This window comes from Lampetra planeri, chromosome 4, assembly GCF_965212315.1.
Source record: "Lampetra planeri chromosome 4, kcLamPlan1.2.h2, whole genome shotgun sequence".
NCBI classification, from domain to species: Eukaryota; Metazoa; Chordata; class Hyperoartia; order Petromyzontiformes; family Petromyzontidae; genus Lampetra; species Lampetra planeri.
In genome coordinates this window covers 2,847,692-2,869,941 of record NC_136110.1, presented here as the reverse complement: position 1 = coordinate 2,869,941, position 22,250 = coordinate 2,847,692, and the positions used below count along the sequence as shown (strand labels likewise).

Here is a 22,250-nt window from a genome sequence, read left to right as displayed (position 1 = left end):
GCATGTAGCCTTAAAATAAAACATTCAGTACAAGGCAACGTTTCGGGAAATGTCCCTTCGTCCACATTTAGAAACATTCATTTCGAGTATTTAGATTGCTTTCATAGACAAATGATAGTCACCTCGTTGAGCTATCAAAAATAAGTTCATCGTTCAGTGGACTTTACCTGATAAGATACAAATTTTATATATTTAATTTATCGTGATTTGTTTACATGTCCTATACTTTGCACTCATATCGTGTGTTTGGATTGTTTGTTGTTGTTGTAACATTCTGCCCCTAATTGGGAAATGTGTGAATAAGAGCTTTATAAGCTCATCAGATTCCTCCTCCAGTATAAATAAACCATTCAGATTCTGAGAAGTCATAAATATATATTAAATCATGGGACCTTTTTGCCAGTATCAAAGTATGAAAAATAAGAATATGTTTGACCATTTCTGGCAATAAAAAGGTGTTATAAGATGTTCAAACACCAAATACAGGGACTCCTATACCTAAGAACGTTCGACTTATGAACTGTCAGAGATACGAACAAACCCGGTTCGTATGTCCAAGTTGCGTGTTCGGACCGAGAGTCGTAAGTTCAACCGCTGAGCAACAGATGGCGGCGGTGGCATCTACATCTGCAGAACTTGAAGAACCAGTGGCATCTACATCTGCAGAACGTGAAGAACCAGTGGCATCTACATCTGCAGAACGTGAAGAACCAGTGGCATCTACATCTGCAGAACGTGAAGAACCAGTGGCATCTACATCTGCAGAAGGTGAAGAAGCAGTGGAATCTACATCTGCAGAACGTGAAGAACCAGTGGCATCTACATCTGCAGAACGTGAAGAACCAGTGGCATCTACATCTGCAGAACGTGAAGAACCAGTGGCATCTACATCTGCAGAACGTGAAGAACCAGTGGCATCTACATCTGCAGACCATGAAGAACCAGTGGCATCTGCATATACAGAACACAAAGAACTAGTGGCATCTACATGTGCAGAACATGAATTAGTGGCATCGACAGGACATGAAGAACCAGTGGCATCTACAGGAGATTATACAACTTTTATAGCCATTCCTCGTGTTTCATGTACACCCCGTACAACGTGTTTGGAATCGACAGCAGTAAAGTTGAACTTGCGAACAAATCGACTTACGAACAGAACCTCTGCAACCTCATTCGTTCGTAAGTTGAGGAGTCTCTGTCGATTTCATTTGCAACGCGAATCGCATTACTATTAATCGACGGCGTATTCGACCAATCGTGAGAGCTCTTCACCCCCACCCCCCCCCCCCCCTGTAGTCACAGACGCGTGAACCAATCACGGTAGCAGAAAGTTTTTTTTCTGTGGGCGGGGGGAGTGGCTTGCTCGGCCGTAGCCAATCGCGCGAGCTCTTTACCCCCCCACCCCCCTATAGTCACAGCCGCGTGGACCAATCACAGTAGCAGAGAGTTTTTTTCCTGCGAGGGGGGGGGGGAGTGGCTTGCTCGGCCGTAGCCAATCGCGCGAGCTCTTCACCCCCCCCCCTGTAGTAACAGCCGCGTGAACCAATCACGGAAGCAGAGAGTTTTTTTTCTGCGGGAGGGGGAGTGGCTTGCTCGGCCGTAGCCAATCGCGCGAGCTCTTCACCACCCCCCCCCCCCCCGTAGTCACAGCCGCGTGGACCAATCACGGTAGAAAGTTTTGTTTTCCTGCGAAGGGGGAGTGGCTTACTCGGCCGTAGCCAATCGCGTGCCGCGATGCTGGAGCCGGAAGTCGTCACGTGCTGGGCGGAGTAGGAGGAGGGAGTTCGCCAGCTGAGGAGACTTCCCGTAGTGACGGCGGCGGCGTGCAAACTCGCCTCCATCTCTCCCCTCATCCCTTGCCTTGAGATGGACGCGCAGGACGCTGCGGCGGCGGCAGCGGCGGTGGTGGCTGTGGACGACGTGGAGAACTCCGACGACGAGGCGGAGACGAGACACAGAGCGGTTTACGTCTTCTACCGGTACGGCCTAGGTCGGGTCCTCCCGCGTGTGATTGTGCAGTTTGTGTTCATTCGCGATTCTACCTCCACCCCGGGCTATACATATAGCGTATATAAATTATGCATGCCTGTCAACCCCTTAACAGTGTCCCCTTATTACAGACCTATTGAGACCGTGTTGGTCACCGCCGTGCTCCTTATAAATCTCAACGTGCATCCTACAAAGTCGCATCGCCAGGGAGAAACGCAAACAAATAGACGAACAGGCATGAGTATCGTAGTTGTCAACCCAGACGGCTTACCCCGTATTCTTGAAGAGGGAAATTGAGTTTTCAGATCCATACGGCGTACAGCCGTTTCAATACGGGCAAACACAAATTGTCTATTTTTTGTGTGTTCTCCCTTGTAATGGGATCTTTGTAGGATGAATGTTGAGATTTACAGGGCACGGGGTGGCCAATAGGGTCTGAGTTGGTCTGTAATAGGATAAGCACTGATAAGGGGTTGACAGGTTTGCAGTATATTCAAGCCTGTTCCTGTGTTTATCTCCGTCACACTCCACCATTCGTTTTGATACGATAGATCAGGAGAGGTCGGTAGCCAGAATAACAAGATAATTAGACATTTGTTTCGAATTCGGCCAAAAAAACCAACTCAACATTTCGAGATCCGCCAGTGCATTGTGGTGAATACGAGACACGGTGGTGATGCTTTGATTAAATCACGGCCACGAAGCCAGAGCCCTTAAAGAGCCGCCGCATGCCGTAGGTTGCCGACCCCTGTCAGATCGATGATTGTGTGTTTTGTCTTTGTGTGTGCGAAATGCTGATCCGTCAACCTCCGTTTTTGTCGCCTTCGTGCCCACGCCCCTTGCTAAGACGCCTTCATCATCGTTGAGCCGATGTCTTTTAAAATAGTTTTCACCAACAATCATTTTACGTAATTATGCGAGTCTTTTGTTTACGTCTCCCGTCTATTATTTTTTGTTTATATCGCTCATCTTACTCAACACAAACTGTATTGTGTAGTATCGTACAAATTATCTTCCCACCCACACTGTCTCAATGCACTGCCCGTTACTATGCTAGTTACTGCATGATTAAAAGTGGTAACATCCATCCAATTGTTTCCCTTTCTCTCTGGCCATTTGAATCTGTTGCTTAGAGCTCGTCCAAAATCAGCAACTTTCTCACTTAGCTTTTTGCTGTCGACTAAGATAATATTATTATTGTTTACTCTCCTCCAAGTACATTTGTCCTGTCATTATCATTGCCCTATCCTCGCTTATTATTCGTCTACTTTCCTCAGGATGTGAATTGTGTAGTAGCAACAACAAATCGATATCCAAGTTGTAAAACCATCCGATGGATTCAGAGGATCGGGAGTGAGATCCACTCGTGCCCTGGGGAGAACGCTTGCAGCAGACAAAGAATTCACGATGTGTCTGTTGCACTCTTCATTGTGGTGCGCCAGTCACATTTGAGTTCATAATTTTTTTTCTGTCTTTTCCTTTTGGGGAATAGGGAATTGCACCTCTACCTTGGTCAGTTCGGATAGCCGAGGGGTCGGATACCTGTGGCTCCGGAGCCGGATGCGGCTCTTTAAGGACTGCTTTGTGACACTTTATTAAGCACCACCGTATCGTATTCACCACACACTGCATTGCGGCTCTTGAAATGTTGAGTTGGGTTTGTTTTTACCGAATTAAAAAAATAATGGCTGCTCTTTTTGTTTTGGTTAGCCCATTGCTTGTGGGGCAGAGCTTGGTAATGGCTGAATGGTGATGATACCCTCAATGAGGAGGCACTTGTTGTTGTTAACTGTTAACACTGCTCACTGTGGGTGCCGTCTACAGAGACCGTGTCGAGTGGAAGGATCTGAAGCCAGTGCCGCAAGAAGAGGGCCCCAACGCCGTGGTGCAGATTGCTTACTCTGACAAGTGTGGGTTCCGGTTGCATTAACACTCGGCAGATCGCCATCCCTTAGACATGTGGCCTGCAAATGCAGCCCGAGGCTTTTTAAAAACAAATATATTTAACCTTGTGTTCATATATATTTTCCTTTAAATGCTTATCCCTCCATTTTTATTAAACACAGACTTACACAGTATTGTTGCTTTAAGAGCTCGAAATTAATAAAGAGAAAATGGAAGCATTTACAGTTGTGGCAAAAACAGAACGTGGAAAACATCACTGGCTCTTTGCGAGGAAGCTCACCTGGTGCAACGTGTCCCTTGACAGTCCAAGACGTATTCGATTACTTCCGCGCGGTTCTCAAGTGCGATGAGAGGAGCGAGCGTGCCCTGCTGCTCACCGCTGACGCCATCGCGCTCAACTCCGCCAACTACACAGTCTGGTGTGTGCTGCTCAACTCCGGCTCTGTGCTGGCCTTCACTTATAAATTATCATGAGAAAACTCATTTATTCTGATACGGAGAATCCGGGTGGGGGGGTGGGGGTAGAGCGGTGCACATTGGTTAGCCCACCGCATTCTGAACCTGACGATCAGCGTTCTAAATTCCCAACCACTGTTAACATCATTGACGAGTGATATCTGTACCAGATGTGGGTTTCACCAACCTGTGCTTATGATAGTGAAAGTATGGTCAAATGACAGACATGGTGTCAGATGGCCTCATCCAGCAGTTGGACATTTATCGCAACTCCAAATAGAGACATCGTCACATGGGTGCAGTATTTTCCCATTGAGCCACCCATTCACTTGTGTGTGTGTCTTGTAAATGTAATGTGTGGTGTTATGGTGCATGTTGGCAGGCATTATCGCAGAGTGCTTTTGCGGTCACTTAATAAAGACCTCCGGGAGGAGCTGGCATATGTTCAAGAGATTATTGAGGATCAACCCAAGAACTATCAAGTCTGGTAATGGCAGTGCCTACGCAACACACAACTACCTGTGCTATAAAAGTCAAATGCTTTTAGAATTGCAAACTTATGCTAATTTTTGTGATAACCCATCGTCAGGCATCACCGAAGGCTTTTGGTGGATTGGCTGAAAGATGCCACGGATGAACTGGATTTCACGGCAGAGATTTTGAAACAGGACGCAAAGAACTACCACGCCTGGCAGCACCGACAGTGGGTGATACAGGTATGGTCGCCAAGGCGCAGCAAGCAGCCCTTGCCCCCCCTTGCCCAGTTATATATTTGTTGTTGTTTACCATGCAGCTCTTCCCCTGCTTCTGATTGTATGATTGCCGTCCAATCATACAATCATCATGAACCATGTTCTGCTAGATGAAGGCCTCCCAAAGCCGTCACCATCCGTGACAGCTTAGCGGTGCACCAATTGCGTTAGCTACTGCACACAGCTGATTTAATGGCTCCACCTCCCTCGTGGACGTACTCTTTGGTGTTCCCTCTTAACCATTGCCATCATCCTTTCCAGCAATGTTTCCTGTCCAAGCCAATTACTTTTCTTCAGTCAAGACGATAGCATTTTTTACGTTGCTTTTCATTTTCAAAACTGTTCTAACCTGCTTTTCGTTTGTCTCTGTCCTCACTTTCATCCTGGTTCACCTTCAAATACTCCCTGAGTATTATATCCCTTTTCATTAGTTTAAAACACTTGCGTCGTTTTCAAACCCGTTGGACGTCACTTTTGTCTTGCTAATTTAGCTTTGACCCCACGTCACTTTGCAGTATTTTTATGAAGCGCTGCACTCATTCTCCTTCGGCTCATTTCCATGCAATCAACAGAATCGATACGGTTGTAAATACACTCCTATTTTCTCCGTAGGAGTTCAACCTGTGGGATAAGGAACTCGACTTTGTCGAGCGACTCCTGGACGAGGACCTAAGGAACAACTCGGCCTGGAATGAGCGTCACTTCGTTGTGTCTCGCACCACAGGCTACAGCGACTCGGCCACGCTGGATCGGGAGGTCCAGTGAGTTTTGCACCTTCTACACGTCAAATAACCCTCTCAGCTGTCACTGCGCCCTTAGGTTCTCTGCGCTGGAGAACCTCGTGGATGGAGACGGCCTCGTGGCTGCGTCAGATCAGCCATTAATGTCAAGACTTGGGCATAGGAAGAGAGCTCGCTTGGGCCTTTTGGCAGCAGGGACCTAACATATGCTGCCACTCGACTGGTGCACTGTGCCAGCCAGGAGCTTTCTCCTTGCCTGCCTCCTAGACCTGTAATAAATTACCTCCCCTTTTCCTCACCCATTGCCCTTTAAATGGTCCTGATTCAGGCATCATAATTCGATTCAAGAATTGTTTCCTTTTCAGTTTCATTTTAACTATCTTGTTTAATATATTGTTCTGTGTCATGTACTTTTGTCCACTCCATTAGCGAAAACTGTAATATTGTTTAAGATTAACATGAATAGAAAAATTATGTATTTTCACACACATGATTTGATGCAAGCATGTATTAATAGAAGTATAACTGCGACTACTATGGTACGTGCAAGCGGTGGCTTTGCCGAAACTGTATTGGATGATAGTGTAGTGTCTACTTTTAACTGCTTATGAAAATTAAATACCGTAACATTTAGAGCCATCAGCATGACGCATGCAGTGATTCACCCTTCCATGTAAATGAGACATTTGTTTCTCTATGAAGTCACCAAGGTTAATATAATTGTTGTCTAGAATTTGAGGAAGAATAACTTTTGTCGTAAAAAAATTTTTTAACAGGCAATTTTATAGAAATATGGCCACCCCCTTTTAAAATAAAAATGATCGCATTACTCATAAATAAATTAGTACCACTAATGTTTTTTTAGGTTGTACCGACAAGTTCAATAGTTAACCTTGACCCATGGACGAATAACCGTTGAGACACAATTGAGGACTGGGCTATAACATGAATGTATACCAGGCGGTCCTTCATGGATATGTTTTAAAATATTTGTAAAAGAATGTTTTTGTATTAATTCTAATGGACATTTTTTCCACAGTTATACTCTGAACATGATTAAGAAGGCTCCACACAACGAAAGCTCCTGGAACTATTTAAGAGGGTAAGGTGTTGCCTTTTTGACACAACTATCAAACTCATTCGGGAATAAATTATAGGACTGCGTTGCCAGCAAATCACCACATTCAATAGCATTACCTTTAAGGTGATTTTACTGACGTATTTGTACTTTTAACAATGCGTTATTGTATTTAACATAAGCAATAAAAACATCCAGCACGATGACACAAGATAAAAACACATTGGATTGACAAAGGGGACTGTACATATACAAACAGAACATGTGCTCAAGCTTACTTGCCATTTTAGTTATTCACGTGGTACTGTTTAATCCAGAACCAACTCTGCCACACAGTTCATAGTTCAATTGAAATAGCTGAATGGACAGAGTAGCAGGTTATATATATGTTTCACATGTCCCTGTCATGCATACATATAAACATCCACATATACAGGGTGCTTAAAAAAATATTTACACCGAAAAAGAACGGATAATACACTAACATAATAACAAATGTATGTTAATAGCTGAAAAGGGTCTCAACTTGTTTGCCATCATTGTCAATACATGCCTAGAATCTTCTCCAGGTGGTCTCCAGAGCCCAGAGGCACATTTCTTGTGGTATTATTGCAGATTCTTAGAAGTGTTAAAGTTTTTTAGACGCACTCTTTATATATCATATCCATGCTTGCAGCATCTTGGAGGAGAAGGGGCTGGCTCGGTATCCGAGCCTGCTGGAGCTGATCGAAGAGATTCGGGATGGGCAGGTGTCGGACGACGTGACCGTGTCGCCTTACCTACTCGCCTTCATTGTCGACCTGCACGAGGACCAGCTGGACAGTGGCTGTGGGGACAGAGCAGAGACGCTCGCCACAGCACTGAAGGTAACTCCCTCCTTGCCCCCTTCACACACTTGCAGATCAAGCTCTTGTACTAAAGAGAAACAAAGGTGGCTGGGTGGTATGGGTAGGCTAATACCGTATCGGAGCACGGAGTCTGTACCGTTGAAATCCTTGGTTCTAATCCAGGTAACCAGCTGGTAATAAGCTGGGTCCTCAAATTGATCTTAGCCTGGTTACCAATGACCACAAAAACATTTGGTTTTGCATTGGGCACTTCTGACTCGTTGCAGAGCTTATAAAGGGTGAACTCCCATTTGGATGGAAGTTTCTTCTGATCCAGTGTACAACTGCTCACTTCGAGAGCTCCAAATTGAAATTTATTTGTCTCACGGTGCCAACATTGCAAACTAATAATGCAAGGAGAGTAACACCTAAAAAAAGAAATGACGTCAATCGCATGCCTCGTCATGTCCCCAGCTGTGCGGGCAGCTTGCCACGGAGCTGGACACGATTCGTGGCGAGTACTGGCGGTACGTCGCCAATTCCCTGCAGCAGAGGTTCGGATCCCTGGCCGCGTCAAACAAGGAGCCTTCCGTGCGGCCTGTGCAGGCCACGGCTTGAACGTGACCCCCCTCTGGAATCATCTCCACGCAAGCTTTGAACAAATTGTTAAAACTGCTTTCGCCTGCCTCCCATGACTTAAGTTTTATTCCCTTAAAGGTATTCTGAAAGTTGTGGCCTCTAACTTGGATCTTATTGTAAATGATTCATATTTAAGTCTGCACTTCGCTTGTACCAGCAGATATAGGAGTGGCAGGTGAAATGGATGCAGATTGTGTTTTTTTTGCAAGATCTAAAAATGTCAAACTTAAGGAAATTGCTCGATGTATTCAAACAATAAACAATTTTGCACGAGTGGAAGTTACGCAGGGTCACACTTTCAATTTGTTTTTACATTTGGTTACAGAAGTTGATAAAGCGCTCATATGAATGAAAACAATCTAACGCAAACTGCCTCCTTGAGGATCCCAAAAGCTTTTCACCTTATGCCCAAATGCATCATGTGGCTATGAAATGTCACCGTTAATTACACAACGCGAAATTGCTTAGTATAAATATTATTTAGCCTTGAGATAGAAAAACACCACACAAGTAATACTGTACGTAATGATTATTGTTTGGCCCATTTGCCTCAACAATGTACAAGGGGAGAAGGGAAGCCGTGAACTTAACCTCAATTTACAATGCAGCTTCAGTTGCATCTGATAAAACACAGTACATGTGAAAATGCTACACAAACACAACCTTCACACAGCAATATACATATTAACGTGTCATTTTGGACGTTGCAAGTGCTTAGGATGTAACGTAATTCAATAACTGTGCCCCAAATAAGTGGCATGCATGAACATCACTTACTGGTTTCTTGTTGCCAGATAACTTTTTTTCCCATATTGCGACATGATCGAGACTAAAATTCCATATCCCTTGTGTACAGAGTATACAATATGCTGCTGGGACAGGTAAAGCCTTTTGAGATTGCTGTTGACATTTTTCATTAATTGCAACACCTATGTTTACATCTGGAAACTGCCTGCCAGAATCACAAGTTTCATATTAATTTCAAATCAAGTGATGCCTGGTTAGTTTCCGCAAACCATGGCTCATTTTAACTTCATTAATAAGCTGACCTGAACTAACGCGCCACAGATGAAAGTGACCAATGAGTTGTGCTGCAAGTAATTTCAAGACCTCTGGGAGCTTTTATTATTGCATTTGTGTCTGTGCCAGATGAACATTAACGCAGCATTAGTGACATTTAGAATACTGTTGTAAAGTGTACAATTTCCGCAGTAACCTGCAAAGACGAGGGGAAAACAATAAGCGACCTGTGTGAAGTTACACTATGTACTTGCCTAAAATCTACGTCAAAATGGGATTTTAAGCACAAATACACTATTTAAAGCACCTAAACACGAATTGCTCCAATAAAAATAATTGCTTTACATTGGCTAGGCTAAGAACCCACAGAACAGAAATAATAATGCCATTACACCATATATCAAAAAGCGTGTTTTAAATAAATCCACATTAGTATGCTGTTTTGAACAAGTTCTTAAACCCAGGGCTTCGAACTTAAAAGCATCATGCTATTGTAATAAAACAAATCTGCTGTGGCAGGTGTATCTTCCTCTTAAGGCCTTGTTAGTGGATCAAGTCCGAAAGTCATCCAATGTGCAAAGGCAAGCCCACACGCACAAATTAACATTTGTAAAAATATCGGAAGGAAAACCATCCTCAGGTAGTCTCTTCAGGTTGAAGCAGCAGAAAGTTAAACGCAGAGTAGCTTTGTAGCTTCAGCGGTGGCGAGGCGAGTGGAGATTTGCATCCTGTGGCATTCGGCGAATTTGCGAAGTAGTCCCCCAAGCAAGCTCAAAACCATGCACAACATAAGGTGGACAGATTTTCCTGTGCAAACGTTCCTCTCTCCATGTGGCGTGTTTGGAGCCATGTACTTTGGCGTCAAAGTGCATTTTTGTAAATGGAACGTGACCCCAAATCGCAAGTGTCATACAGAGCGGGCGATGATAGTATGCATTATGTACAGTGTATTAAAAGCTTCATCGGCCATTAAAAAAAATACATGCCTCAATAGAATGCAGTGGATTTCAAATGCCTGCTTAGTCCTGTTGTAAAATAACAGATGAATGAAAGCTTAACTTTGGGGGGGGGGGGGGGCAAGAACTAATTTGTATAACAGGTAAAAACAATAATAATACACATTTTTAAAACCATGACGAAGCTGAACACTCAATTCTGAGGCATAAATGATAAAATGGTAAAGTGACGTTCTTTCCCATCCGCCAAAAGACAGCAGTGATTATGTAATCCACAACGGCAGGTCCCTCTTCCTTCCTCCAAGCTTGGTTGAATGTTCTTTCCGGAGGATTCAAAGTGTCTGGGGATCAGTAACTCCTAACGGTTCTTTACCAAACTTGAGTCCCGCGAGAAGGAGGTGCGTCAACGTGCACACCATCGACGTGATATTTTAAAACGTTCCTCTCTCACGTTGCTACCAACGGGCTGTCACATGACGCTCGCCGCATGATGTTTGACGAAGGCGATGGCGGCCAGCTCCTTGCAGAACTCCTCCAGAACAATCACGCCCTCCAGCAGCGTGAGGTGGTCGATCCTGTTCAGTTGCAAGCACGCAGCACAGCAAGGGGGCATCGCCACTTCGTTACATATGGCATCGTTCGGCTACCTGCAGTGGGAAGCAGCCTCCCACCAACAACAACACATTGCAATTGCCAGCTGTGGCCACAAGAACCTAGCAAATGCATATTGTTTATACCTGTCAAATGGAATTCTTCATATGAAATCAGGTGAAAATATTAACCATGTGCAATTACATGCACGGTCTGTTCTATTGGCACGTTAAACATTGAAAATAGACCTATAAATGTATAAAGCCAAGAGGGTTGAATATCCATAATACAAGTTTTTTGGGTTAGATTTTTTAAATAAAAAAAAACCTGTATTATGAATGGGTTAGATGTAACAAACAAAAAAACCTGTATTATCGATGATATTGGTTGCGAAAGCCTCCTACGTGTTAAACAGAGTTGAATATCTCCAGTTGCAAAGACAATGAAGTAATTATCCTGAACAGTGACACCTGTAAAATATTACGAAATGGAAAATTTGACGAATAGATGGCCTTGTGGAAAGATCACTCACGGAGGTCCCTCGGGCTCGGTGCCAAGCAGCCTCCTCCGCACCAGCATCATCTTCGAGCTGAAGTCTGGGATGCGCTGAATTCTTAGCATCAGATCCCCAACAACCTGCACAAATATGATAATTGGTTTTTTACCCTTCTATCTGGCAACAAAATTGACACCTTTTTTTACAAGGAGTCATGTTTGCATAGACCACAATACCTGCGGTCGTAATGCAAACAAAAAACATAACTCTGATGTGTGCACTGTCCTTGAAGTTGATTGGTCCACACCCGAGACAGCTTTCCTTAGAGCCTAGTCTCGCATGGTGTTGGACCAGATGACGCCAAAAGGTGCACAACTCAAAGAAAATGCACCATCAGAGTATGAGAGCTCGGGGTAAGCATTTACACCATTGGAACCTCATTTGCCAGAAGAAAAAATATGCTAATTGTTTTTTACCATTTTATCTGGCAACAAAACTGACACCTTTTTTTACGGTCAATATGAAATTCCGCATTGAATATCAAGCCTCCCTTCAAGCGAGCAAGTATAACGCTCCGGTCACTCACGTAGCGAATGTGACCGTGGTGCGGTGCCCTCACCCGAACGATGACGGAGAAGAGGGAGCGGCAGCCGGGAGCCAGGTTGATGTAGGGATCCAGCAGGTACTCGTGCAGGTGGGGGTGTGGGTAGAGAGCCAGCTTTGACAGCACCGACGTCACTTGCAAGTTCACGTCGTACGGCTGCAAGAAGCGAGCGGATGTTGCAGGCATTGCAACGTGCAGGAATGGAATACATGTACATAAGATTGCCATTTGTCCATCTGCAAATTAAAGACTCTTGACAAGAGGAACCAAGGAACTAGGGCATTTATCACAAACTATGTACTACGTGACTCCTGACTTTGGTTTAATATGTTTAAACTACTTTATACGTAACACTCTTTACTGCAGAACAATGTACGTAGCATAAACACTTTCTCATGTATGAATAAGGGTACAAAAATAACCGAAGAATATCGAAATAGCAACTGGCCAAACAATCTAGGCAAAAGTATCCCTAGACTCTTATTAGGGTTTCCTAGATAACTACGCTTTCAATGCCGAGGTTGCAAGTGCAGGTTTTCAGCTCGTGGGATTACAAACCTGGTCCAGAATGCGAGCCATGCGGTCGAAGAGCACCTTGAAGAACTGGCCTTCGAAAAACGGAGCGTCAAGGTTGCACCGCTCGATAGCCTTGGGTTTAGCTGGCCAGTCCCAGTGCTGGCACGCCACGCAGCATTCGCGGAACTGCAGAGGTGGCGAGAAGGGAATTTGACTGCACACCCGTTTTCCTTCTTTCATTGAACTTCAGTTAAGGTTTAGTCCATGTTCCAGGCGTAAAGGGAGAACAAATGCATGACGACGTTGCGCTGCTCTTTCAAGGCTTACCTGCCTGTGGGCGTCCCGGAGGTAGGTGTCGTAGCCGGAACCCTCGAGCTGGTACGAGGACTTGGCCTCATCAGGGACAAGGCACAGAAAACTGAAAATGACACGAGCCAGCAAGGACACAACTCCACGGGTGAGTTAAACACGTTTTGCTGCAGCACAAACGAGGCACCTTCAGAAATACACTCTTTAGCCTTTCATTGGCACCTCGATAAGATACGAGTTCACATGCAGGTTGCGACGACCCAGCCGCACGTTTGACCTCACCTGTTGACCACCTTGTGCACTTCGGTCTTTCCATCCTTGCCATGGTCGGGCGAGTGGACCGGGGAGTGGGAGAGCCAGTCGGAGCCTGAGAAGCCCTGGCCACCGGACAGCATGTCGGCAAACATTGGGTCCTCCTCAAGGTCCCTGAGCCACACAGGGAAATTGCCCGGCCGTCACAAGCAGAAGAGCCTGCCCCCCCCTCCTTTTCTCAATGCCTCCGCAAACAGATGCCGCTCCTTAAGCTGTTCCACCGTGATGGTGTCGACCTTTCGTGCAACCACCTCATGGAAATTACCAACCAATTGAATAACAAGACGTTGGTATTATTTCATTCGTGAAACATGCATTGAATCGTGTGCGACAGTCTTGACTATATTTGTATTCATATGCCATGTACGCAATAGGTTTTCGTGACCCTTGCTGTCACTAGAGGGTGCTAAATTAATCAAAACAGAAAATAAGACGGTAGGTGAATCAGTACAAGCTTAATATGAACTCTCCAAAAACTGACACATTTACAGCAGTGCATGCACCTCCCAGTAAAATCACTCATAATAAAAATTGTTAAACTTTTCTCCCAAATAAGCTCAAAACTTACACACAAAACCAGTCTGAGACAAGAGGGAATAATGACGCTAAACAGCTGCTTGTCATTTTATCGTAACGAAGGCCTTCCCCCGACTATCTGCCAAGTCGTCTGCACCAGGACGTGTGCATCGGAGGCTCAGGCAGCGGGACGCGGCATGTGGCGAAACAGAGGCCAACTCACACGGCACCGGCGATCTGCCCGTTCTCGGCGATCTCGTGGTCCTCTTGGCTCGGCGGCTTGTACTCCATGTAGTTGCGCTCCTCCAGGTTGCGGAGAGCCAGGTTCTGCAGCACGTGCATCTGCGGTTTCTGCAGCAGCGTCTCAAACAGCTTCAGCGTCCCGATGCTAATCTGAGTTGGGGCGGGAAAACAAACAAAACAGTAACTGATTATGACAATAAAGAACACCACGTGATTTTGTTTTCCTGCTAAACGCTTAATTAACTTTTATTAAAACTTATAACAATTAATATAAATTAGTGCACATTGTGAAATTATGAGCAAAGCTAAGGCATTGCAATGAGACAAGGGTTCTTAAAAAATAGGCCAATGCTGAAGCCACGTGCATAATGGCTTGTCGTTGAGTTACCATTCTGCCTATAAACGGTAGAGTATTCATAACAACAAAACTTTAATCAAATGTTATTAACTAATGATCAACACAGTGGAAGACCAAATCGCCTGGAATGTGCCGAATCTCTGCAGACCTCAGTATCTAAGCAGCAATAATAATAACAAACTCGGTTTTACAAAGTGCATTTAAAAATGGTAATTACAAAGCGCTATACATCAGAGGTAAAAAAAATATATGATATAAAAATAAAACACTTGACACCAGTAAAAACCCCAATCACAATACAATAAAATCAAACTACAAAAGCAACTACCAATGGGACCCAGGGAAGCTGAGATGGGTGACCATGCATAGCAGGTTGTTATAGGCTTTCGGCTGACATGGTAGGCAGTAGAGGAAGTACAGCAAAAATCCATTGTACTGTACTTATATCTCCCAAATTTATACTCCCTGACTTCACCAACCTGAAAATTACCAGCGTGGTGGTCAAATAACCCCCATGATCCATGAGGCCCTCATCCAGAGGTAGGATGACAAAGGACTGCACATGTACAACAAAACACTGCAGCTCTAGAACCACTGCTGTCGTATTAAGATCGTCTGCGGTGGCTGGCAACGATGAGGTGTGTTTGAGAGGGTCACCTCGTCAGAGATGTGGTCGCAGCGTTCGATGAGGCGGTCCCTCAGCGAGTGGCGGCTGGCAGCGCCGGGCACCTCCGACCCGGAGGTGTCGCCCAGCAAGAAGAGGACCAGCTGCTCCAGCAGCGCCGGCGAGCTCACCTGTCGCGCCAGGCGAGCCAGCAGCGTCGTGCTCGTCAGGATCCCCACCTCGGATCTGTTAAGGGAACCGAGCGAGCCACAGCCATCGTGAGAAATGGCACGGTTCAGAATTTACGGTTAATCACGTTTGAGCAGTGTGACAGTTGGCTCGTGAGGTTGCAAGCTGAACAAGTTTCTAAAAGTCATAGTTGTCGACAGAGTGAACACATTTAGGGAATGACGATTGTTATCATTCAAAGAAATAAAAAATATATATACATTATAGAGCTGAAAGTTCACAACTCAAAAATGTAATTTACAAAACTGTGTGCTGCAAGTGAGGTTACCCGAATACAGAATACATCCAACTGTTCAGTGCTGGTGACTCAAGTGTTTTTGGTAGTCGGCACGTTGATGCATATTTACAAGGGCCCCCCCCCTCCCCACGTAAAATTCAGATATAAATATGAAAAGATACCCATGTGGCTTACGTCTGCATCAACTTTTGCTCCAAAACCTCAGTAAAATACTGCTCTCTGATGGTCGTTGCGATGGCTGTAGCAATTATCTGCAGGAGCAAAGGGAATTTGTGTTACAAAACATGACACTGCATGAAAAACAAATGTCAGGTGCAAATAGTGAATGGTAGAAACATGCTCCATGGGATATACGGTCTCAATTTCTTACTGCCAACTTGCCAGTTTTTCTCTATTAACAAGTACCTGATGAGCCTCCTTTATGAGCTGATCACAGTAATCCAGCCAGGACAGGAAGGAGATCAGTGCTCGCTTTCCATGGAAGGCCGTCATGTCTTCCTTATGGCTGTACGTGTCCAGCCTGCACACAAAGGAAGGGCATGCGCATCTTGATACACTGCATGTACAACCGTGCTAATCGGACCTCCAATTGGTTGGCTACGTACGGTGCGAAAGAAGTTCAACATACAAACGTACATTTACAGGCCTGTTGTCAATCAACTGCTGGTTGCGGTCCTTCCCACATCGTGCGAGTCATGGGGACTATTTGCTCACACTTCAACCAAGCTGGCCAGAGCAGGTTAGAGAGCAGGAAGCATAGCTGTTGGAGTCGAGAGATACAGTAAAACAATGGATGTATCTACACTGCCCCTGCCTGATGCCCACCACAGTCTCACATCCTAAAACAATGTGCTGTGCACAAAGCTCACCCATCCAAGCACTATCTAGGCTCACCTCTGTTTAGTTTCCAAGATCTGACGATATTAGGCGCATTCTGGTCGTGGGCTAATACACTACATTGTTGCAGATGTTCCATCTCCGAGCCTAGAAACCACAGCTTCACCTTTATCTTTTGCCTAACAATGCAGGCTCTCCCATTTCAACACCTTCCTGCCCCGTCACAGCCGGTACTAACGTCACTGATTGCACGTGAGACTGGGGGAGGCAAGCAGTGTGCACGAACCCCCAATTGACGGTCTGCAGCGATTCGAGGTCAAGGGGATCGAGAGAGGTCGGCAGGGCGGCGTGCAGCGACACCAGGCGTCCGGCAAGCAGGCGACACAGCGCCGTGTTGTCGGTGAGGCAGCGTGCTGCGGACGCCTCGGGCAGGCTCACGAGAAGCATGAGGCCCTCGCAAGCCTTTACCGCGATGCGCCCGTCCTGTTCAGCCGGCACATCATCATCATCGTCGTCATCAATTAATATACGCGGTGATCCATTTATACATCAGCAGCAGCAATCCAATGCTTGGTCATATGAATACCAATATCCGCTATTTTCCACTAAGTTAGTGATGTCACCACGGTGCCTATGCCAGGCCAGGTGCACTTTGAGTCCATGTGAAGTGTCGAAGGCTCGCTGACAGGAGATCACGGGACAGACCCAGGTGCCATGGGTCGAATGACCGAGATGACTGGCAGATGCACCAGCTGTGCCCCCTCCTGTGCCAACTTGCTGCATTTTAGCTGCCCGGCACTCCGCTCGTTGTTTCTTGGTCATAGGCACACGTGTAAATTGTTCATAAATGCCACAGCAACAATTACGCAGAAAAGTGTAAGCAACTCACGGGACTATTGATGAGATTGAGTAGTGAATGCACCAGGTTGTAATCTTGTCCCGATGGTGCGGGCGACAATGTTCCTGAGGATGCAGTTGCACCCACTGCCACGGCATTCTTCTGAGCATTAGCACAGCCAGGTGAGGAATTTTTCTCCTCAAAAGTCCTTTCATTTTGGCCAGGTTTTGAGTTTCCGCATTGCGTTGTGCTGCCTTCTGAACGAATGCCATCTGGTAGTGTTGTTTTGTTGGACGTAAGAGGGCCTGAATTTGTTGAATTTGGAAGGGGGCTTGTCACGTTTGAAGATTTGTTCTGAAAGTGCACACAAAAAAACAACATCATCATTACAACCAATGCCACTCATGACATTTGACGTTATGTAAAATGTTAAAATGATATAAATATGCAAAAGGTTATGCAAGTTTGTTAGAATTCTAAGCTTAAGGTTAGCCTGCTTCACAGCAATAGCGTGGATGCACGCCCGCACATATTCTTCCCAAATAACCGCGCAATTCCTGAGGTACTTACCATGTATGGGATTCGGAACACAAGCGTATCTGCCTACAGACGTAACATTTTAGAATGGAAAAAAGAGGCAAGGAATTCAGGATTAAAGGAGTGATAAAAGGGAGCATAGCAGAACAGTGGAGATTGAAGGAAAATGTGAAAAAGGCAAATCGGATATCTAGAGCTATCTACTACGGGCAATAAAGAACAAGTTGCAGAAAAGGATAAGTGTTCCTCATACAGAATAAAGATACGGTCCACTGTTGTTGCATTATAAAATCGATAAAGTCTGCACCATACCTCCATAAAGAAGTTAACAAGGTAGGGGTCCTGCTTAAGCTTGGCGCAGACTATGCACAGGAACTGAATCTCTTCATTCTCCGTTGGGGCAGCCAACACTTCTCCACACAGCCGTATCAGTTTCTGTGGGCAAACACAACACATCAATTTTTGGTTAAGCATTAAACACATCGTGCGCTGCCTTGCACACAGTGGCTTATAACTTTAAAAGTAGAGAGCACTTGACTACCCAAAAAGTTATTCTTTACGTATAGGGAGGTGTAAAGGAGAAATGACTGCACTTTGCTCACCAACACTGGGCGGTGGACATTTATGTGTGGCAGGATGGGTTGCTGGATCCTTCCCAACAGCTTTGAGAAGAAGATCAGCACCTGCTGTTTCATCCCAGGTGGGCACTACACGTGAACAAGGGAAAAGAAATGTCAAGACTCGCGAAATCTCACAAACACAATTCAGTTTGGCATTGCTTTGGGACAATATATTTATTCAGAGAATACCTACCCTGACAATTTACTGAGACTACAGTACACACCCTATATAATTTCTCAAATATAAAAAAAGCATCTCCTCATCCCTTAAGCTCTAAATACGAGTCACTCCATTACTTCTGAGCAAAGTAAAATGTACGAGTCAGTAACTTGTTGCGTGGCTGTAAAAGCACACACGAGTATGTATGTATGCATACATGTGAAACCTCTTTTGCACCGTACGTAGCCAAAAGTGCTAATCGGAGGCGCGGGGGAAGGACACCTAAACAGCAGTTCTAAAGAAATGAGTTTTCAATCTAGATTATTTAAAAGTGCATAGCTCCAGTGGCTTTCTGATATCGTAAGGAAGAGCGTTCCAGACGGCCACAGAAGCGCATCTGAAAGTGCGCGATGCGGTGACCGTCTTTGTTCGATGGCTAACCAAAATCCACTGCGAGGATGACCGGAGTCCGCGTGATGGTTTATGCTCCTTGGAATGCTCACCGAAGTAACGTGCTTCATTTGAGGCGAGCACTTTGTGTGTATCACACAATGAGCGCGACCTCGTATAACGTATTTAGTAATTAAAGTGACGGGTGAACACTGACGTCGGCGCGGCTCAAGGTGAAGAGCGTCTCCAGGATCTTGTGCTGCAGCAGGTACTCCATGCAGGGTCCAGTCTCGCCCGTCTCCCGCTCCGTCTCCTCCTCCGCCAGGATGGACACCATTTGCTCCAGGTGCGACGGGATGTTTGTGTCCGTTACGGGGGCCTTGTCATCTGCGCAAAAATGAAAGGGGTCCAACGGAGATGCATTATGCAACGTACATTGTTGTTGGAAGTATGCCTCGTCCTTTAATTTGGAAACAAAACAATTATCCACACTTACAATCGATGTGCATGAGCAATAGTTTACTGTACTTGCTTAGAAATCAAATGAGGCATTTATAAAACAACACAAACAGAACCACATGAATGTCTTGCAAAATAGGTAAAATCCATAATCCTAGACAGCACTACACTTGAGCCGAATGCCCATGACTGAAGGACCCTGACTGTTCCTGATCTTGTTAGAAGCTAAGCACAATTAGGCCTGGTTAATACTGAGGTAGGAGACTGTCTTAAAATGCCTTATGTTGTCAGCTTGGGATGCAATATGGCCAAGAGATGGGATTACAGCAATCGATTCTTGAATTATTTGCGTGGAGCCTTGAGCGTCACCTCCACCTTTGACTTGAATTACTCATGCGCGGTTTTACAACGTAGGTGTTCTGGCACATTCCAAATATTCGTTAATTGAATTGGCCAAACATGCCCATGCGGGAACCTCCCGAGTCAGAAATTACTCCGTGAGGTTTTCCTTGGTAAATATAGCGCATGACTATGTCCATTAAGTACCTGGTAACATTTAAGGCACATGTTATATTTTCACCGATTATGGCAATGCACACCCAAATGCCACGTTGCTTGCCACTTTGGGAGTTACGTCCCAAACTTACTTGCCAAAAAATACGGCTGCACTTTTGGATTTGGCATAGCTTTTGAAACAATAACAAAAAACACAACACTACGAGTGAACGAAGCGACAATCGGTGGTCATGCGCGTGAATATAACAGCTTTACGAGAGCAAATATCCTTACTCGTACACGGAATATTGTACAAGTGTGACGTTATGTTACAAAGGAAATTCAGACAATAAACAGTGAATTCTGACCCGAGGTTTCGATGTAATAGTGCGTAATCGCTTTCCAGTGGTACACGAAGTCCTCTTGACGGGGCATGTTGGGGGCGAGCTAAGCGAGAGAGAAGAGATTAACAAAGATTATTGATGTTAAACATAAACAAAGGGGCCACGGTAACTGCACTTGATTTTAAACGACCCACAGCGAACCGCATACAACGATCACGACGATCTCGCGAAATTCCCGCAAGACACAACTGTAAACTACAACATTCTCTTATCTACAATAGAAACATTGCTTCAAATACGATGGAAATATAATATATATATTTAAACAAATAAAAATAAATTGACATCTGACAAAAGCTTACGTGGCTTCAAAGCCCCTTTACTCCCGGTAGCGGCCTACGAGACATCGGCGTCGGCTAGCAGCCACAACCGAGGACGGCGCATCGTCTCCCGGCCGAGCAGACAATCCCACACCGGTGCTAGGCCGCAAAACCCCTCGGGGGGTGGCGGTGCTGGTGGCATTCCCGGCGACTATAATTTAACGTCGACGATAAAACAATAACCGCGAATTCGCCGACAAGAGCCGGCGCGCGGGCGAGTGCCCGACGGAACAAAAGGCGACGAGAGGAGACTCACGACTTCCACGGCATGTTGTAAGATGGTGGTGAGCTTGCTGAACATTTTCGCCTTCGCCTCGCGAATGTCTCGCCGAGACTTCAGCTTCTGCTGCACGAACTTCTGTTTGGCGCGGTCCAGCGTGAAAGAGGAGGCTTGGTGGTGGCGAGAGAGAGAGAGAGATGGTGTTGGGGACACGACTTGGTTAGGAATGGGGTGGTGGTGGTGATGAGCGGTGGATGAGAGTCACCAACCCGCGCACGCAGTTGGGAAGCGCCTCTCGACTGCTCCCCCCCCTCTCAGTACGGCGCCCTCTGGGCTCGGTGTCAAAGGGAACCTGGCAGCCACTCCAGGCAGCTTTGACCCGTGGACAAAAACAGATAAAAATGTTTTTTACGAGACTTTTTCAACAACTTCAGCTTTAATCCGTGGTCAAAAACAGATTTAAACATTTTGCGAGACTTTTTCAACCACTTTAACTTTGATCCGTGGTCAAAAACAGATTGCAATTTTTTTTACCAGACTTTTTCAACCACTTCAGCTTTGCCCGTGGTCAAAAACAGATTAAAAAATCTTTACGAGACTTTTTCAACCACTTCAGCTTTGACCAGTGGGCAAAAACAGATATAAAAAAATTACGAGATAAAAAAAAAGATTACGTCCATGTCTTTGCTCAATTTATGTCAAAGGTTGTTATTTTTTTAATCACTGTTTTGTATTTATTTTTTGCTCTCCCTCTGTGTTCAATGTGTTAGAAACCCTCCAACCACTCCAGCTTTTACCAGTGGCCAACAAGTTAATTTTTTACTTGAATTTGTTTTTAAATAACGTCCACGTCTTTGCTTAATTAATGTAAAAATGTACTTGGATTACCTTTTTGTGTTTAGTTTGTTTATTTTTGTGCCCTTCCCTCTGGGCTCAATGTGAAAGGGAACCTCCAGCCACTCCAGCTTTGACCAGTGGCCAAAACCAGATAATTTTACTTGATAAAAAAATCACCCTTTTGTGTTTAGTTTTTTGACCTTCCCTCTGGGTTCAATGTAAAAGGGAACATCCAGCCACTCCAGCCTTGACCAATGGCTAAAAACAGATACTCTTAACGAGATTTTGTTTTTACATAATGCCCAATGAATGTCAATGCTTACTTTTAATCAACTTTTTGTGCTTGTCTTTGGGTTGTACGCCTTTTGGCGTCCTCTGGTCTAACACCGTTTGAGACGAGGCTCAAAAGAAAGCTGTCTCTTTGTTGTTTGCATTCTGACCACAAGCAGTGGTTAATGCAGACATGATTCCTTGTAAAAGGTTTCAGTTTGGTGTTTTAACATCTTAACACCTGTTTTGTTGCCAGAAAAAAATGGGAAAAAACCTATTATCATACCTCCATTGTCTTTTCACCGTCCGAGTGTTTGAGCCATGCCATCGTGGATAATTGGCATAGATTGAAAAGGTTGATCAATTATGATTGTCATAAACAGACATACGGTGAATCCCTATATTTATTAAACTTTTCTGTAAAATATCTTGTTTCTGTGAATAGCCTGGGAGAGATCATGT

General features: G+C 45.0%; 2 protein-coding genes across 3 annotated transcripts; one reads left to right on the top strand and one right to left on the bottom strand.

Annotated features, from left to right (window-relative positions):
* The first annotated feature begins 1,531 nt into the window (after positions 1 to 1,531).
* Positions 1,532 to 8,672, top strand: FNTA (farnesyltransferase, CAAX box, subunit alpha). The gene is made up of 9 exons (XM_078593029.1): positions 1,532 to 1,982; positions 3,817 to 3,902; positions 4,202 to 4,316; positions 4,736 to 4,840; positions 4,943 to 5,069; positions 5,718 to 5,866; positions 6,885 to 6,947; positions 7,600 to 7,789; positions 8,225 to 8,672. The coding sequence occupies exons 1-9, from the start codon at positions 1,870 to 1,872 to the stop codon at positions 8,366 to 8,368; spliced, it is 1,092 nt and encodes a 363-aa protein (XP_078449155.1). The 5' UTR covers positions 1,532 to 1,869; the 3' UTR covers positions 8,369 to 8,672.
* On the bottom strand, positions 8,666 to 21,007 carry FHIP2A (FHF complex subunit HOOK interacting protein 2A). Of its 2 annotated transcripts, XM_078593026.1 has the most exons (18): positions 20,718 to 21,007; positions 20,106 to 20,184; positions 19,001 to 19,170; positions 18,216 to 18,320; positions 17,926 to 18,048; positions 17,647 to 17,679; positions 17,128 to 17,430; positions 16,525 to 16,721; positions 15,807 to 15,921; positions 15,576 to 15,652; positions 14,968 to 15,160; positions 13,933 to 14,102; positions 13,164 to 13,307; positions 12,900 to 12,990; positions 12,615 to 12,758; positions 12,072 to 12,212; positions 11,489 to 11,592; positions 8,666 to 10,940 (listed from the first exon to the last, which is right to left on the bottom strand). In XM_078593026.1, the coding sequence occupies exons 1-18, from the start codon at positions 20,760 to 20,762 to the stop codon at positions 10,835 to 10,837; spliced, it is 2,340 nt and encodes a 779-aa protein (XP_078449152.1). In that variant the 5' UTR covers positions 20,763 to 21,007; the 3' UTR covers positions 8,666 to 10,834. The 2 variants fall into 2 exon arrangements, with proteins under 2 accessions (XP_078449152.1, XP_078449153.1); XM_078593027.1 differs by lacking the exon at positions 17,647 to 17,679 and having other exon boundaries at positions 20,718 to 21,006.
* Between the last annotated feature and the right edge of the window lie 1,243 nt (positions 21,008 to 22,250).